The sequence below is a fragment of the Taudactylus pleione genome, unplaced genomic scaffold (assembly GCF_031769625.1).
Source record: "Taudactylus pleione unplaced genomic scaffold, aTauple2 ptg000485l, whole genome shotgun sequence".
Lineage (NCBI taxonomy): Eukaryota > Metazoa > Chordata > Amphibia > Anura > Myobatrachidae > Taudactylus > Taudactylus pleione.
The window spans coordinates 7,579,261-7,597,976 of record NW_028284887.1 but is presented as its reverse complement, the minus strand read 5'-3'; the positions used below and the strand labels follow the sequence as shown (position 1 = coordinate 7,597,976).

At 44.9% G+C, this 18,716-nt stretch overlaps 1 protein-coding gene across 1 annotated transcript in view; it reads left to right on the top strand.

Moving 5' to 3' along the window:
• AIPL1 (AIP like 1 HSP90 co-chaperone) overlaps positions 1-18,716 on the top strand; it is a 142,768-nt gene that overhangs the window by 101,811 nt on the left and 22,241 nt on the right. The window contains exon 3 of the mRNA XM_088449457.1: positions 13,380-13,568. Within this exon, the coding sequence (XP_088305583.1) occupies positions 13,380-13,568 (189 nt within the window). The remainder of the gene's footprint in view (positions 1-13,379; positions 13,569-18,716) is intronic.

Genomic DNA, 18,716 nt, shown 5'->3' with positions numbered 1-18,716 from the left:
TGGTGCCGATGTTGCGGCGATGGTGCCGATGTTGCAGCAATAGCAGTAGATAGATAGTCTAGGGTTTGGAAACGGCTTTGAGAGCCGTTGGAGCGGCAAGTGTGCCGATGTTGCGGTGATGGTTCTGATGTTGCGGCAATTGCCGAAGATTAATAGTCTAGAATTTAGAAATGGCTTTGAGAGCCAATGGTGCGGCAAGTGTGCCGATGTTGTAGCGATGCTTGAAATGTGGTGTTGAAGCAGGAGTGCTGAATGGCTTGGAGGGCCTAGTAGACAGCGATGCTTGAAACGTGACGTAGAAGCAGGATTGCTGGATTGCCTGGAGGGCCTAGTAGACAGTGATGCTAGAAACGTGACTTAGAAGCAGGAGTGCTGGATGGCCTGGAGGGCCTAGTAGACAGCGATGTTTGAAACGTGGTGTAGAAGCAGGATTGCTGGATGGCCTGGTGGGCCTAGTCAGGGCCGTAGCTAGGGTAGTGCGGCCGGTGCCATTGCACAAGGCACCACAGGTCAAGGGGCACTGTTTGGGCCTGTCAAATTTCTGTTTATTATCATTCTTGCTTGTAGCTTCCTCTTATTTCATCCCATCATCTCCTGGCTTCTCCTATCTCTTCCCTGGCCCTTCCCCATGAAGCCGTGGCCCTTTTTTGGGTGCATTATGTCTGTTTGAAAAATTAGGGGGGTACCAATGCTCTTTCTGGCACAGGGCACCAAAAAGTCTAGTTACGGCTCTGGGCCTAGTAGACAGCGGTGCTTGAAACGTGGAGTAGAAGCAGGATTGCTGGATGGCCTGGAGGGCCTAGTAGACAGCGTTGCTTGAAACATGGAATAGAAGCAGGATTGCTGTATGGCCTGGAGAGCCCTGTAGACAGCGATGCTTGAACCCGGGGTACTTGGGTCACTTAGAAGCCGGTGAGCAGAGTACATGCAGCATGTACAGATTATAACTGGAAGTCTGGATGCACAGAAAGCAAGTTGCATAACTAAAAGTTCCACCTGAAAACTCTATAGCCGACAGACAGTACTATGGTATAATACTTCAGGTTTCAATGGAGACAGGATCCAGATTCAAAAACCAAAGTACTCAGTAGACCGGCAAGCACTTAGGAACTGAACACAGCAAACATGGTAATGACACAGTATAACCATCAGAGACAATTCCTGGAGAGTAATTCCTAATCAAAGGCATGTGTGTGTGTACCTGCTCTGCAGAGAGACAGCTAGTTAATTAGTGAACACATGAAACAACACACACAGACAAACATGAATGACAGGCTATGAATTGACACAGACAAGACAGGATTTCCAGCTTCCTGCAAAAAGCCAGAACAAGGATAGGACATGATGCAGTATCCCAGTAACAACTATGACTGGGAACTGCCACCAAGATGATTTGCCAACCACAAATCCTAACAGTTTGAAGTTCATCAGGGCCATATAGGTCTACATGGTGCCCACCAAGTAGGCCTTAGAGTCTCTTTGAAATTGCAAGTTCACTCAGGTTGTCTTCCAGTGCCTACAAATGCACTGATCTGCAGGCACAGGCTGATATGTACCAGTGGGGGACAGGCAGAGCTCCAATGGAAGAGCTGTGAGTCGGAGGATCAACTGTCACACTGCACCTACTGTACATTGACAGTTACTAAGTCAACCCGGGCTAGACTTTAGAGAATATCTGAGTAAAGACATTCATTATGAAGCAAGACGATTCAATCCTGAACTAAGGTTACAATATACACTGATGCAATGTTCAAGCAAGCTATCATGTGCTTGGACAACAAAAGTCAACAGATGGTAGGCAAAAGTCTGCATCAGCTAGGGCTTCCAACTCCTGACAGAAGTAACACTTCCAGTCTTAGTAAAGACATGTTATATGAAACTAGCTATAATGTTGCACAGTTATAGATATTTGTCACAGAATATGATCCCAGGCTGGTGTCAGATCAAAAATTTGAATAACAAAATTAGTTCTATGGTAAATAGAAAAACTTGAGGTATTGTCTTTCTAGATGTGCCAGGGGGAACAGGAAAAGCATTCCTCCTAAATCTAATCTTGGCCAAAGGAGAAGGGTAGGGTTAAGGTTAGGGTTAGACACTAGGGAGAGAGTTAGGGACTAAGGGGGAGGGTTAGGTTTAGGGTACGGGAAGGGGAAGGTTAGGGTTAGGCACTAGGGGGGAGGTTAGGTCCAGGCACTGACGGGATGCTGGTGTTGGGATCTCTACTGCTGGGATCCTGAGCGCCAGCATCCTGCACCCATCTCATATATATATATATATATATATATATATATATATATATATATATATATGAATCTTTGGTAGTTTTATGAAATTTTGCCGCAGTGAATTTGGAAAATCGGATGTGGGGCTAAATTTTCCCTGCTTATGAAAGTGCAGGTTATTATTACTGGATCAACTCGGAATAGGGTTGTTCAAAAAGTAATGCCTAAATGCTCACAACTCAAATTTTATTATAGATACAGATTTGAATATTTGCAGTAAAATACTTTGAAGTCTTAGTAACAGAATGACTCTACTCAAAAAATTCACCATCTGCCCTCAAACATTTTCTCGACCTCTTAACCCAAGCTGTGAAGTCACTTTGGAAAAATTCCAGTGGTTTGGTGTTTGACCCAGGACAGTATGGCATTTTTAACTCCCTCTATGTCTTCAAAATGTTGACCACGGAGACAGTATTTGAGAGGGCCAAACAGATGAAAGTCAGAAGGGGCCAAATCAGGACTGTGTGGTGGTTGTGGAATTATTGCCCACCCCATTTTGGCAATGGCCGCAGATGTTGCCATCATAGTGTGATGTCTGGCATTGTCGAGGTGTAAGATGACATTTGACAGTGGAATTGTTGACCTTTTTTGCAGATGCCTTCTTACGTGTAATAATGTATCGATCACTGTTGATTGATTGGTTTGGTTCCAAGTAATTGATGAGAAAAACACCTCGGCAATCCCAGAAGAATGTGTCCATGACTTTGTTTACGGATCGTTGTGGATTGCTGTGATTTAAACTTTTTTGGCCTAGGTGAATTTGAGTGTTTCCATTGCATTGATTGGGCCTTTGTTTCTGGGTCATAAAGGAATACCCAGGTCTCATCTCCTGTAATGACATTTTCCAAAAACATTTCAGGGTTGGCTTCAAAGTTGGTCAAAAGGTCATTGCACACTTCCACCCTCTGGCAGGGGCTGGCTGGCAACTTTTAGCCTGGGGGGCAAATGCATGCATGCGGCCCTGGCAGAGGAGTAGTGTGTAGCCAGGGTGCCCAAAAGAATGTGCATGCTACGGCGCCTCCCCCCCCTCAAGTGTTCTAGGGAGGAGGCGGGTCCATATGGGATTAATTTAAGGTAAAAATAAAGATTAGGGGCAGCCCCCTGTCGTAGTGCCCATATGCAGTGCCACCCTGTGCCACAGGAGGACACCCTTATGCAGGCCTCGAGTAGTGCCCCCAGTAGTGATCCCCCCTATGCAGTGCCCCTTGTGCCCCCAGTAGTAAGCCCCTTATATAGTGCCCCCAGTAGTGGTAACCCTTATGCAGTGCCCCTTAAATAGTGGCCCCAGTTGTAGTCTTCCCCCTATGCAGTACCCCCACTATTGCCCTTTATATATCCCCTCCCTTAAAGAATGTAAGCTCTTTCGAGCAGGGCCCTCTACCCTCTTGTGCTTCTCCCTACTGTAATTTAATTTATCTCTTACTAGCCACTAGGGCAACTAACACTTGGCTGCTTATGCGGGCGTTAATGTCACTAAAATAGCAATGTTTATCCATGTCCTGTCCTGTATTGTATTGTATTGTAAGTCAATGGTTACTTTTTTGTCTATGTACTTTGTAAGGCGCTGCGGAACACTTGTGGCGCCATATAAATAAATGATAATAATAATAATAATATAATATAGAGCCCCCAGCAGTGGTCCCTCGATGCAGTGCCCCCAGTGGTAGTCCCCTCCCCCTTATGTAGTGCCCCTAGTAGTAGTCCCCTTCCCCCTATGCAATACCCCTAGTAGTAGTCCCCTCCCCTTGTAGTGCCCCTAGTAGTAGTCCCCCCAGTAGTAGTACTCCCCTTGTAGTGCCCCCAGTAGTAGTCCCCCCCTTGTAGTGCCCCCAGTAGTAGTAGTCCTGCCCTTGTAGTGCCCCAGTAGTATTCGCCCCCTGTAGTGCTCCCAGTAGTCCCCCCCATGTAGTGGTCCCAGGAGTCCCCCCCTTGTAGTGCCCCAGTAGTATTCCCCCCCTGTAGTGCTCCCAGTTGTCCCCCTCTTGTAGTGCCCCAGTAGTATTCCCCCCCTGTAGTGCTCCCAGTAGTCCCCCCCATGTAGTGGTCCCAGGAGTCCCCCCCTGTAGTGCTCCCAGTAGTCCCCCTCTTGTAGTGCTCCCAGTAGTAGTCCCCCCCTGTAGTGCTCCCAGTAGTCCCCCTCTTGTAGTGCTCCCAGTAGTCCCCCCCCCGCAGTAGAGACATAATAATAATTAAAAAAAAAACACACTTAATTGACAACCGCTCCTGCTCCTGGTCCCGCCGCAGAGATCAGCTCCTCCATCCGCCGCTTTGCATTATGGGAGTGACGCGTCATGGGAGTGACGCGTCACTCCCATTTTACCCACTGTGGGAGCCAGAAGATGTCCGGCTCTGGCAGTGGGAGCAGCAGCCGATGAGAGTCTGTCTGACTCTCGTCAGCTGCTAAAGCAAGCACACAGCTGCCGGCGCCGGTGGCTGTGTGTTTGTGCTGTGTAGCGCTGACCGAACTCCGTCCGGTCAGCGCAACACACGGGGTGCAGTCTGCGGCCCGGAGGGCACATGGCACCCTGCCCCCCGGCCCAGCCCGCCACTGCCCTCTGGGCTTTATGATCCCTGGTTAATTGCTTTGAAACCCATTTAGCAGACACTTTACGATATCCCAAATCATTGATTAGTGTTTCTACAGTGCCATGGCTGCATTCAAGTTCATCACTGATATCTCTGATGGTCTGATGGTCACACAACGGTCTTTCTGAATCATGGCATCGACTTTGTGTCGGTTCTCTGCTGTCACTGCAGTTGATGGTCTGCCACCACGAGGTTTGTTGCACATGGACGATTCTCCCCATTGGAAAAACTTCATCCACCTTCTGACATTACTATAGTCAATTGTACGCTCACCATACACTTTTTTCAGTCTTCTGTGGTTTTCTGTAGCACTGCAGCCTTCTTTTTCCAGATGGCTCTTTGTTTCATCTTGGATTCCATGGTATTTTTTGGACTACCTAAACAAAAATACATATATAGTTCGCAGACATTTTAAACTACAAACTGACAAAGTTTCAAATAAATTTGCATATTATTTCAGAGTTCTGAGCATTTAGGCATTACTTTTTGGACAACCCTTGTAATTCCTAACATTTTCACAAGCACAGACATTGTGTTTCACATTACTTTCCATGGGGAGAACGCTACAAGTAAGATCAATGGAGAAAGAATAATTCAGTAAGTCAATGGAGCAATTTTCATTGGAGAATGACAATAATTTCCATTCAAAGGATACTTTGGCCCTGATTCAGAGCCGCTCGTAAGCGGCCACTCGTTCGTTCTGAGCGATGTTCGCACATCTGCGCATGTGTACGGATTTTAATACGTATGCGCAAACCAGTCAGTGCGGCCGAAAATCGTTTGTTCACTAGATAGCGAATGCCTGCTATTTTGAGTGACAGAAGGAGGCATATGTGGGTGGTAACAGGGGAAGGTGCTTGAAAACGGGGGTGTGGAATTCGAACGCAGGCGTGCTTAAAGCTCAAAACGGGCGTTTTAAGGGAGTGCATAATTAATACAGCAGCGTCATTGACCACGTCACTTGTTTTTTTTTTACTCAGAACTGCTCGCAAAATAGCGGTTGAAAGAACCAGCCACAAGAATAGCGAGCAGTTCATATGCTGTTCGATGTACTCGATTAATCTAATAAATAGCGGACATGACGTATGGTGCGAGCGGCAGGGGGCGTATTTTTCAAAATTACAACCGCAAGTTTTGCTCGCTCGTTCAGACTTAGAGGCGTGAACAGACCGCAATTAGCGAACGGTTCATTTGAATAGCCACCCCTTGTTTTAGAACGAACGACCGCAAATAGCGAGCGGCTCTGAATGAGGGCCTTTATTCTTTACATTTTTTTGTATATGTATTCTAGGGGTGAGCGGGTTCGGATTTCTGAAATCCGAACCCCCCCGAGCCCCCCCGATCCGAGTCCGATCCGAGTCAGGCTCGACTTTTCCCGCCTGACTCGGATCTGAAATCGAGGCAAAACGTCATCATCCCGCCTTCCGAGTCTCGCGGGTTTTGGATCCTATATAAGGTACCCGCGTTGGCGCCATTTTCTCACTCGGCTGTGGACAGTGAAGAGGGAGGGTGGGAGTTAGGGCTGGCTGGGCTGTGTAGTGTAGTGTAGTGCTGCTGTTGTCCACTACTTCAAAGTCCATAGGGGCTGGCTGTGTTGTGCTGTGCTGCTGTTGTTAATAGGGGCTGTGTCCACTACTTCAAAGTCCATAGGGGCTGGCTGGACTGTGTTGTGCAGTCAGTTCTCCATAGGGGCTGTGTCCACTCCAAAGTCCTGTGCAGTGTCCCAGTCCTAAAGGGGTGCTGTAGTGTTGTCCAGGGGGTGCTCTGTCCATCCAGGGTGCTCCCCCCAAGTGCTAAAAAAATAATATATTTTCTGTGTTTGTGAATTGTGTGCGCAGTAGCCGCACGTGCATCAACAAAGTAGTGCCAAGCGTGCGCCTGTGTCATAAGTAAAGGGCCGGCTGGCTTGACCGTTAAAGGGTGCTGTAACCCCCGAAAGTACACTCCAATCCAAACCAAAAAAAAATTATTTTCTGTGTTTGTGAATTGTGTACGCAGTAGCCGCACGTGCATCAACAAAGTAGTGCCAAGCGTGCGCCTGTGTCATAAGTAAAGGGCCGGCTGGCTTGACCGTTAAAGGGTGCTGTAACCCCCAAAGTACACTCCAGTCCAAACCAAAAAAAAAATTATTTTCTGTGTTTGTGAATTGTGTGCGCAGTAGCCGCACGTGCATCAACAAAGTAGTGCCAAGCGTGCGCCTGTGTCATAAGTAAAGGGCCGGCTGGCTTGACCGTTAAAGGGTGCTGTAACCCCCAAAGTACACTCCAGTCCAAACCAAAAAAAATAATATTTTCTGTATTTGTGACTTGTGTGCACTGTGGCTGCACGTGCATCAACAAAAGAGCAGCGCCAAGCGTGCGCCTGTGTCCCATAAGTAAAGAGCCGGCTGGCTCATTTCTTAAAGGGTGGTGTAACCCACAAAGTGCACTACTCTCCAGCAAAAATAAAAAAATATTTTCTGTGTTTGTGTGCGCTTTAGCCGCACGTATATATCAATATAACATAAATGGAGGACCAAACTTTCTCCGAGTGCTGTTGCTGCTGCTGGGAGTTGTTCATCATCCCAGAGAGGAAGTAGGAACACCACTACTTTTACTAAACAATTGACCCTCCAACAGTCCCTAGCGATGAGGATGAAGTACAACAGCAGTCATCCTGAAGCAAAATGTATAACTGAGGCCTTGACTGCTATGTTGGTGTTAGACGTGCGTCCGGTATCCGCCTTTAGTGCAGTGGGATTTAGACAATTGATGGAGGTAGTGTGTCCCCGGTTCCAAATCCCATCTAGATTCCACCTGCATCCTCAAAGCAGCAGCGACAAGCGTGCGTCTGTCTGTTAAAGGGTGGTGACACCCTCAAAGTGTGCTACACAAACAATAAAAATATTCTTCTTCTTTTTTCTGTCTTTGTGAAATGTGTGGGCTGTAGCCACACCTGCATCCTTAAAGCAGCAGCGACAAGCGTGCGTCTGTCTGTTAAAGGATTACATCGGTGACAGCATCCAAGTAGGCATGTCAGACAGTCCGTACCTGTACTGGCAGGAAAAAGAAGCAATTTGGAGGTCCCTGTACAAACTGGCTCTATTTTACCTGAGTTGCCCCCCCTCCAGTGTGTACTCCGAAAGAGTGTTTAGTGCAGCCGGGAACCTTGTCAGCGAAAGGCGTAGGAGGTTGCTTCCACAAAATGTGGAGAAGATGATGTTCATAAAATGAATTATCAACTCTTCCAGGAAGACCAGCCTCCAGAACGTACAGAGGGACCTGTGGTTCCAGCAGGGATGAGTTAATACTCTGTGAGGATGAGGATGTACACACTGAAGAGGGTGAGGAATTGGTGGATGAGGAGGATGAGGATGACATCTTGCCTCCGTAGAGCCAGTTTGTGCAGGGACAGATTAATTGCCAGCTTGTTTTGTGGGGGCCCAAACGAACCAATCATTTCAGCCACAGTTGTGTGGCAGACCCTGGCGCTGAAATGATTGGTTTGTTAAAGTGTGCATGTCCTGTTTATACAACATAAGGGTGGGTGGGAGGGCCCAAGGACAATTCCATCTTGCACCTCTTTTTTTTTCTTTGCATTATGTACAGTTTGGGGCCTAGTTTTTCAAACTGCCATCCTGTCTGCCACTGCAGTTTCACGCCTAGATGGGTCACGTGTTTGTGCCGCCCACTCGTGTCGCTTAGCATAGTCATCCAGCTACCTCGGTGCAACCTTTTGGACATAAAAACACTATTGTGAGGTGTGAGGTGTTCAGAATAGACTGGAAATGAGTGGAAATTAAGGTTATTGAGGTTAATAATAGCATAGGAGCAGAAAAACCTACAAATTCTGTGATTTTAGCTGTTTTTATGCTTTTTTTCAAAAAAATACAGATCCAAAACACAAAACCCAGAACCCAAAACACGGAAGGGTGGTTTTGGCAAAACCAATCCAGATACAAAACACGAAGAAAGATCCAGATCCAAAACCAAAACACAAAACACGAAAAAGTGGCCGGTGCACACCCCTAATTATTGTATTCATAATTGATTGTCCAAAACTGACTTTATATGTTTTATTTTATGCATGATTCTTAGCACTTTAAGGCAGCCTATCCACTATACAATTTTCTGTCTGATATCTGTCCAATCTGGCAGGTTGGAATGAAAACCTGGTAATGTATGGAAGCAAATGAGTCGATCATATGGTTTTAAACACTAAAATAAGGACAATAAAATATTGTTCAAATCGGTTAAATTTGTGTGTTTTAACCAATTTGTCTGAACAACCATTTTTGGCTATTTTCCAGTGTTTGTGAGCAAATGGACAATTGTCATTTGCTCCCATACATTACCAGGTTTTCATTCCAACCAGTCAGATTGGACAGATATCTGACAGAAAATTGTATAGTGGATGGCCAGTTTTAGACTTTATAAATCACTGTAGGGATGAACCTGTAGGCAGGTGGTAGTATGCAGTGAAATTAATTAAAAGCCATATTTGAAATTCACTAATAATTTATAAATACTCCCCAAGTCAATTAAGTCCAACTGCAATGATATCTCATTCACATGTACAGGCTTTAAGATAATTTCTCTTTTGTTAGTCTTCACTGATTGAAGTTTGCATATGGCAGACACCTTATAATAATTTCCTTTGTGCTTGCTAGAGAATCTGCAATATTATCTTCCCTTCACTTTGACAGGAGATGTAATTATGCCTTCTATCAGTGAGCGCTTGCAATATTTCTGCCTTCAGAGACACAGTGACATTTAATGGTGTGAATATCTGAATCTTATTTAATTGAAGTTATTGCTGGGAGAAAGAAACATGGTTTAAATGTTTAAATATGGCCAAAATTAAATGATTATGCATCAATATAAATACTTTTATCATTAACTATGTAAGAAATAGACAGAAACATTCATAATTGCATTTTATTTGCTCTCTTGAAAGATATAGTGGAAAAGGACAGGCATGTTTAAAAGGTTTGTGTATGCAGGTTGGGTACAGGATGTTTGGCGCTCAGGATCCCGTCGGTCAGAATCCCAACGCCAACATCCAGACAGGTTTAGGATGCCGACACCTGTCGGTAAGTAGGCTAACCCCACACCTACCCCTAGACCTAACCCTCCCTCCCCACAGCCGAAACCTAACCCCCCCCGCAGCCTGAACCTAACCTCCCCCTCCACAGCCTAACCATAAACCCCCCACACTGCCTAACCCTAACCCTTCCCCTAGTACCTAACCCCTAACACTCCCCGTAACCCCAATACTTACCATCAGGATGCCAGCGGTCAGAATGATGGTGCCAAAATTCTGACTACATACCGTGTACGCGATCCTGGAGCTGATACTGCTGGCGTTCAAAATCCCAACAGCACAATCCCGAGGGTGAAAATCCTGACGCATGTAAGTATTCTGACCCTTCCCCTAACCCACCTTTACCACAGTCTAACCCTATGCCTTCCCTCTTGCAGCCTAACACTACCCCCCAGTCTAACCCTAACCCTCCCCTCCCACAGCCTAACTCTAGCCCTCCCCCTTAGTGCCTAACCCTAAACCTAATACTTACCGTCAGAATTTTGGAGCCGGGATTCTTACTGCTGTCTGCAATGGGATGGTGACTACATTCCATTTAAAAGCTACTGTAATATTTAATTGTTATTGACATTTAGGAGAACTTTGCAGCACAGATGAGTGAGTAGAATAGAAAAGCTAATTCATTTTTAAAAATGAATGTGCTGTATCATTAGACATCGGATGTAGCAAAGTGTTTACATTAAATTACATTTTGTGTACAAGTTTGGCCCATGCATATATCCTGATCAGGGTCGCCGAGTGGGGAGCCTACAGTACTCCAGTAGTCATTTTGCTGTTTTTTTTCCACCCTTTTATTAATAAAAAAATAATCACCTTTATTACCCCTCTGCGGGAGACGGGCTGCAGTTCGCTTGGGGAGGGGGGCGGTCTCAGTCATGACTAAGTGTTGTTGTGTTGTCAGCTTGTCTCTGTGTGAGATCACTTAGCCACCGCACTAGTGATGGGTTGTTCACGAATGATCAGTTAAAAATTAACTGATCTTCAAAATGAACTAGTTCACTCAGTTCACAGCTCTGACAAAGATCAGTTCATCAGGAGCTAAAACAAGTGGGAAGACTTATACACAGTGACAGAGAGAGCTCAGCAGCTCCATTAGGCATGAGTCAGTACTGCTAAATGACCACAGGTGGCACTGCTGTACTCAGACATTGTGAGGGCTATGTGCAGCTGATTGAACTAGCTGATTGTCATGATGACTTATGAGTCATTCTCCTGGCATCTAGTTCACTAGTTTGATTAGGTCAGTCACATGATACACTCCACATCAGCTCTATCAGACATTCATCATGAGTCAGTACTACTAAACAACCACAGGTGGCACTGCTGTGCTCAGACATTGTGAGGATTCTGTAGAGCTCATGAGTCATTATTCTTCTGGCATATAGGTCAGTAGTTCGTTTAGGCCAGTGAGTGGATCATGTAGCTCACAAGTCACATGATACACTGCCCATCAGCTCAAGGCACAGTGCTGAGTGCTGCATGCTATATACTGTCATTTTGTTTATTCCACAAGACATAGGGGAAGATGTATCAAACCTTCAAGAGAGATCAAATGGAAAAGTAGCAACCAATCAGCTTCTGTCATTTTATAGACAGTGCTAGATAAATGACAGAAGCAGGCATGCACAAGCCCTACACTATCAGACCCATTATCTCCATAAATACTGAAAAATAGAAAACATTTATATTTTTGAGAGGAAAACAGAAATGTTATTAGAATACTTATGATTTATAGCAAACTGTGTGTCAGCGAGGAAGCTGGGTATCGTAATGCTGTAATGATGGGCCTATGTTTTTGTAGAGGCCTGGAGCTGTAGTCCCATCCACCCCATTTTTAATCTAGCCCAGGTGTGCATTCAGTGACATTAATGGGTGCAATTAAAAAATAATATGGGGTTAAGGTATAGGTTTTTTCCAATTACTGTTTTTTCTTTCCAATTACTGTTTTAAAAGCAAGAAAAAATGACACGTCACAATATTCTTAATTTGGGTCTTTCTCAAAAATAATTAACATCGCAGAGCTAAACATGTCACTACTAGTTTGCTGTATAAGTGATTGTTTTTTTTAAATATTAAAAGATCAGACATTAAACATATCTGATCATTGGATCAAGACTTATCTAGTAGAAATGCGGAACGTATGTATAAATAGATTACATCTGTTTCCAATCACTTCTATCAGCAGTGTATCAGAGCCAGTGATGTAATGACCTAAATTAACTGATCTTTTGAACTAATCTTTTAAGTGAACTAGATCATAATGACCTAATCACCAAAATGAACTAGATTTTCCATCACTACGCCGCGCCGCTGCAGAGCTAATAGTCTAGTGAGAATCTCTCTCTCTTTACCAGGCTCCGGAAGGTAGGCGTGTACTGGGTGTGACAACAGAAAAGCAGGCTGCGTGACCCTGGGCTTGGGGTGATGTGAGTGTGACTAAAGGAAGAGCCGAGCGCACCAAAAACTGCTGTGACTCTGAGAGTGAATTTCACGCTGCAGTTTCTATATTTTCAATTTATAAATATAATAATTCCATCCATCCCAAAGTGTATTCGATACTATATATATATATTATAGATAGGTATAATTATATATCTATCCAAATGTGTGTGTATGTGTGTAATATATATACATATATATATATATATATATATATATACATATGTGTGTGTATAAATATGTATGTGTGTGTGTATGTGTATATATATATATATATATATATATATATAAATTGATCGCACTTAAGTCTGGTATTGAATTTAGCCAATGACATACTGTAATAATAACATAATAACATAAGCAAAAAGGGGGTGGATATTGCATATATCTGAAGACAATGCTCATTGCTTTTTAGCAGCAATGAAACACAGAAAGTTATTTGAAAAAACTCAGTGCTTATTCAGTTATGTTGCTGCTAATATAACGAACTCAGCATATGCCGGGTTACCTCAGTCTCCGCACCACCTGGCTGGTCCCACCCCTCTCTGCTGTTTTCACCCTCCGCCCACCCGCTATGTCCCGCGGCTCCCCCCTCCCTTTTCACTCCATCTTGACTTATCCCAGCGGCCAGTCCTTTCCTAAGTCTGTCACACATATTGCGCAGCACTTCACAAAGAATAATTAGTCATTCACATCAGTCCCTGCCCCAGGGGAACTAACAATATATATTCCCTACCACATGGACACACCTATACACTACGGTTAATTTTTAGTCAGAAGCCAACTAAACTACCTGTATGTAGGGAACATACCATCTCCAAATTACTGTCAATGGGATTTCATGTGCATGGGCACATGATATAATGATTTGTTATACCCACCATCCGTCTGTAAATATAACACTGCATGTATTTTTTTTCTAGGTATACATTTTTTAATTTTGCTGTCTAATTTTTCTTAAACTTTATCACACTGTGTATTTCCCTGCAGCACACTGGTTTATACCCACTGGTCTCCAAAAGCCTGCGACTTATTGCAGAAGGAAAGGACCCCACAGACTGGCATATGCACACTTGTGGGCTGGCAAACATGTTTGCCTACCATACTTTGGGTTACGAAGACCTGGATGAGCTACAGAAAGAGCCTCAGCCTCTTATATTTGTCATTGAACTATTAAAGGTAAAATTAATGTAATCTCTGTACCCAAAATAACACCTGATTTAATGTATTATTTATACTAAGGTTATGCAGTTTGGAGGTTGAAATTTGCATGCTATGGGTTTCAATGACCATTGGCTGTTTTCTCTTTGCTGATTTATGTGTATTCTGTGTATAAGCCTTATGTCTTTATTCTTCCCATGTAAATAGCCAATACATTAATTTTGTTCAGAATCTGAATGTTTTCGCTGGAATGGACTTCACTTTATATGCGCAAACAATGCTGTAAATAGGAGTGTACGAGTGGTGCCTTCTCACAGGACCCAGAGCCCTGGGGACATCACTGTCATTGCCCCACACGGTGCCTGGAATGACATCCTGCATCCAGTAGCTCTACTGCAAAGCCGCCCTGGAACGTCCAAGGGATGCTCCATGGAGGAACCCTGCAGTCTGTGCCGCTGCAGTCTGTACTCTACTCCTCAGAGCCAGTGGCCTCGCCCCTTAAGTATGATGTCATGATATCACAGTTTTTGGGGCCGGGCCAGCACAGGGTGTGCTGCTGCTATGTTATGGCTCTGTGTGCAGATTACACCTCTGCCGATAGACTCTCATTAACAGAGATTCTGTATTGCCCTGCAGATTATAACATTAATCATTATATATAGGATATACAAATCATTATATAGTTTGGACAGTCCTGTCACAGCTCAGTGGAATTATATTACCCCTTGGTTGCAGTCCATCGTATATACAATAAGACTGCGAAGGACGAGCTCCACTCGTCCTCTGCAGCGAGGGGCATAAAAAAAAAAAGTAACTTACCTATCCCCCACCAGTCATAACCACCGGGCAAAAAAGGGAAGTGATGTTGGCATACACACAGTCACACATATGCTGACGTAACTTTTGAAAAAAATAAATAAATAAATGAAAATTGTGGTGGTGGTGTGGGGGTTGAGAGACTTTTAAAGATGGGGGCACCCTCATTTGAAAGAAGTAAGTTTCCTCTTTCAAATGGTCTACCCACATAAAAGTTAATGTCTGGTGATCATTATTACAAAGAGATATATTACCAGGCGCTGGGAAGGAAGTATTATCCACAGCACTAATAGGGTGAATAAAAGACTTTCCAGCCAATATATTATATAAAAAATAATATGCCAATTTATTTGTACAGTGCATACAGTATTTCAAAAAGCATATAAACACATATATATTAGGGGTGTGCACCGGCCACTTTTCGTGTTTTGTGTTTTGGTTTTGGATCTGGATCTTTCTTCGTGCTTTGGATCTGGATTGGTTTTGCCAAAACCACCCTTCCGTGTTTTGGGTTCTGGGTTTTGTGTTTTGGATCTGTATTTTTTTTTTAAAAAGCATAAAAACAGCTAAAATCACAGAATTTGTGGGTTTTTCTGCTCCTATGCTATTACTAACCTCAATAAACTTAATTTCCACTCATTTCCAGTCTATTCTGAACACCTCACACCACACAATAGTGTTTTCATGTCCAAAAGGTTGCACCGAGGTCGCTGGATGACTATGCTAAGAGATACGAGTGGGCGGCACAAACACGTGGCCCATCTAGGAGTGACACTGCAGTGGCAGACAGGATGGCAGTTTGAAAAACTAGACCCCAAACAGTACATAATGCAAAGAAAAAAATGAGGTGCAAGATGGAATTGTCCTTGGGCCCTCCCACCCACCCTTATGTTGTATAAACAGGACATGCACACCTTAACAAACCAATCATTTCAGCGCCAGGGTCTGCCACACGACTGTGGCTGAAATGATTGGTTCGTTTGGGCCCCCACAAAACAAGCTGGCAATTAATCTGTCCCTGCACAAACTGGCTCTACAGAGGCAAGATGTCGTCTTCATCCTCCTCATCCACCGATTCCTCACCCTCTTCAGTGTTGTGTACATCCTCATCCTCACAGAGTATTAATTCGTCCCCGCTGGAATCCACCACCACAGGTCCCTCTGTACGTTCTGGAGGCTGGTCTCCCTGGAAGAGTTGATAATTCATTTTTATGAACATCATCTTCTCCACATTTTGTGGAAGCAACCTCCTACGCCTTTCGCTGACAAGGTTCCCGGCTGCACTAAACACTCTTTCGGAGTACACACTGGAGGGGAAACAACTCAGGTAAAATAGAGCCAGTTTGTACAGGGGCCTCCAAATTGCCTCTTTTTCCTGCCAGTACAGGTACGGACTGTCTGACATGCCTACTTGGATGCTGTCACCGATGTAATCCTCCACCATTCTGTCAATGGTGACAGTATCATATGCAGTGACAGTAGACATGTCAGAAATTGTTGCCAGGTCTTTCAGTCCGGACCAGATGTCCAAACTTGGTCCTGCCTGCCCTGCATCATCGCCAGCGGGTTGCTTAGGATACCTACGTTGTTTCCTGGCAGCCCCAGTTGCGGAAGAAAATGAAGAAGGAGCTGTTGATGTGTCACATTCCGCTTCAGCTGACAGTGTTTTCACCAGCAGGTCTTTGCACCTCTGCAGGCTTTTGTCGGCCGGAAAGAGAGACACCACATAGGCTTTAAACCTAGGATTGAGCACGCATGGTGGCCAAAATGTAGTGGTCTGATTTCAACAGATTGACCACCCTTGAATCCTGGCAAAGCGAATGAAGGGCTTTATCCACAAGTCCCACATGCCGAGCAGAATTCCTCTGTCTTAGCTCCTCCTTCACTTTCTCCAGCTGCTTCTGCAAAAGCCTGATGAGGGGAATGACCTGACTCAAGCTGGCAGTGTCTGAACTGACTTCACGTACCTTGCACAACACGGAAATCATTCTCCACTGCGCTTGAGTCAGGTGCATACCCTCTCCTTTGCCTATGTCATAGGTGGATGTATAGGCTTGAATGGCCTTTTGCTGCTCCTCCATCCTCTGAAGCATATAGAGGGTTGAGTTCCACCGCGTCACAACCTCTTGCTTCAGGTGATGGTGGGGCAGGTTCAAGAGTGTTTGCTGGCACTCCAGTCTTCGGCATGCAGTCACTGAATGGCGAAAGTGGGCAGAAATTTTTCAGGCCACCCAAAGCGTCTCCTGCATACCCCTGTCGTTTTTCAGAAAATTCTGCACCACCAAGTTTATTGTGTGAGCAAAACATGGGACGTGCTGGAATTTGCCCAGATGTAATGCCCGCACAATATTGGTGGCGTTGTCAGATATCACAAATCCCCAGGAGAGTCTAAGTGGGGTAAGCCACTGGGTGATGATTTCCCTCAGTTTCTCTAAGAGGTTTTCGGCGGTGTGACTTTTACTGAAACCGGTGATACACAGCGTAGCCTGCCTTGGAACGAGCTGGCATTTCTGAGATGCTGCTACTGGTGACGCTGCTGTTGTTGCGGCAGGTGATACATCTACCCAGTGGGCTGTCACAGTCATATAGTCCTTAGTCTGCCCTGTTCCACTTGTCCACATGTCCGTGGTTAAGTGGCCATTGGGTACAACCGCATTTTTCAGGACACTGAGGACACTTTTTCTGACGTTTCTGTACAGTCTCGGTAGCGCCTGCCTAGTGAAGTGGAATCTAGACGGGATTTGGAACCGGGGACACACTACCTCCATTAATTTTCTAAATCCCACTGCACTAATGGCGGATACCGGATTCACATCTAACACCAACATAGCAGTCAAGGCCTCAGTTATACGTTTCTGCTGTCGTACTTCATCCTCCTCGCTAAGGACTGTTGGAGGGTCAATTGTTTAGTAAAAGTAGTGGTGTTCCTACTTCCTCTCTGGGATGATGAATGACTCCCAGCAGCAGCAACAGCAGCAGCGGCAGCAGTAGGCGAAGCAATGCAGGATCCTCCGGAGGAATCCCGGATAGGAGAGTCAGTCATGCCAGTGACATGGCCTGCAGGACTACTTCCGATCCTGACTAAGGAGGAAATTGACAAGGAGGGAGTTGACGGTGTAGTTTGCAGGAGCTTGGATACAACAGGACAACGGGATTTAGGTGTCCCTGGACTGCTTATGGTCTTAGCCAAAGTTTCTGAACTTGACAGTAACTTTTTATGAATGCGCTGCAGGTGCCGTATAAGGGAGGATGTTCCTTGGTGGTTAACGTCCCTACCCCTACTTATTTCACCTTTACATATGGTACATATGGCAAGACAGTTGTCCGGATTTGGATAGAAATATTGCCAGACCAAAGAGGTGGAATGTTTGGTCTTCTGCCCAGGCATGACCGTGATGGGCTTTTTCATCCCACGCACAACAAATGTCTCACCTGGAGCCTGATTTAAACAAACCACATCACCATCAGAATCCTCCTCGCCAACTTCCTCCTCAGCGCCAGTTACACCAGTATCCTCATCCTGTTGTACTTCAACAGTGACATCTTCAATTTGCATATCAGCAAGTGGACTGTGGGTGCTCCTTTCAGCACTTGCAGGGGACGTGCAAATGGTGGAAAGAGCCACCTCTTCCCGTCCAGTACTGTGAAGGTCAGGCATCGCAACCGCCACCACACTTGTACTCTCCTTGGGGATTTGTGATATCTTCTTAGAACGCACAGTTCTTCGCTGTGCTTTTGCCAGCTTAACTCATTTGATTTTTTTAGCGGGAGGAGGGCTTCCATCATCATGTGAAGCTGAACCACTAGTCGTGAACTTAGGGAAAGACCTTAGCTGTTCTTTGCCACTCCGTGTCGTAAATGGCATATTGGCAAGTTTAAGTTTCTCCTCAGATGATTTAAATGTTTTTTTTTAAGTCATTTTCCAGAACTTTGTCATTTGGGATTGTATGTGCCCTCTACTATGACATTGGGCATCGGCCTTGGCAGACGACGTTGTTCGGCATGTTATCGTCTATGTCATGACTAGTGGCAGCAGCTTCAGCACTAGGAGGAAGTGGTTCTTGATCTTTCCCTATTTTATTTTTATCGGAGAAAGTTTGGTCCTCCATTTATGTTATATTGATATATACGTGCGGCTAAGGCGCACACAAACACAGAAAATAATTTTTTATTTTTGTTGGAGACTAGTGCACTTTGTGGGTTACACCACCCTTTAAGAAATGAGCCAGCCGGCTCTTTACTTATGGGACATAGGCGCACGCTTGGCGCTGCTGCTTTGAGGATGCAGGTGCGGCTATAGCCCACACAATTCACAAAGACAGAAAAAAAAGAAGAATTTTTTATTCTTTG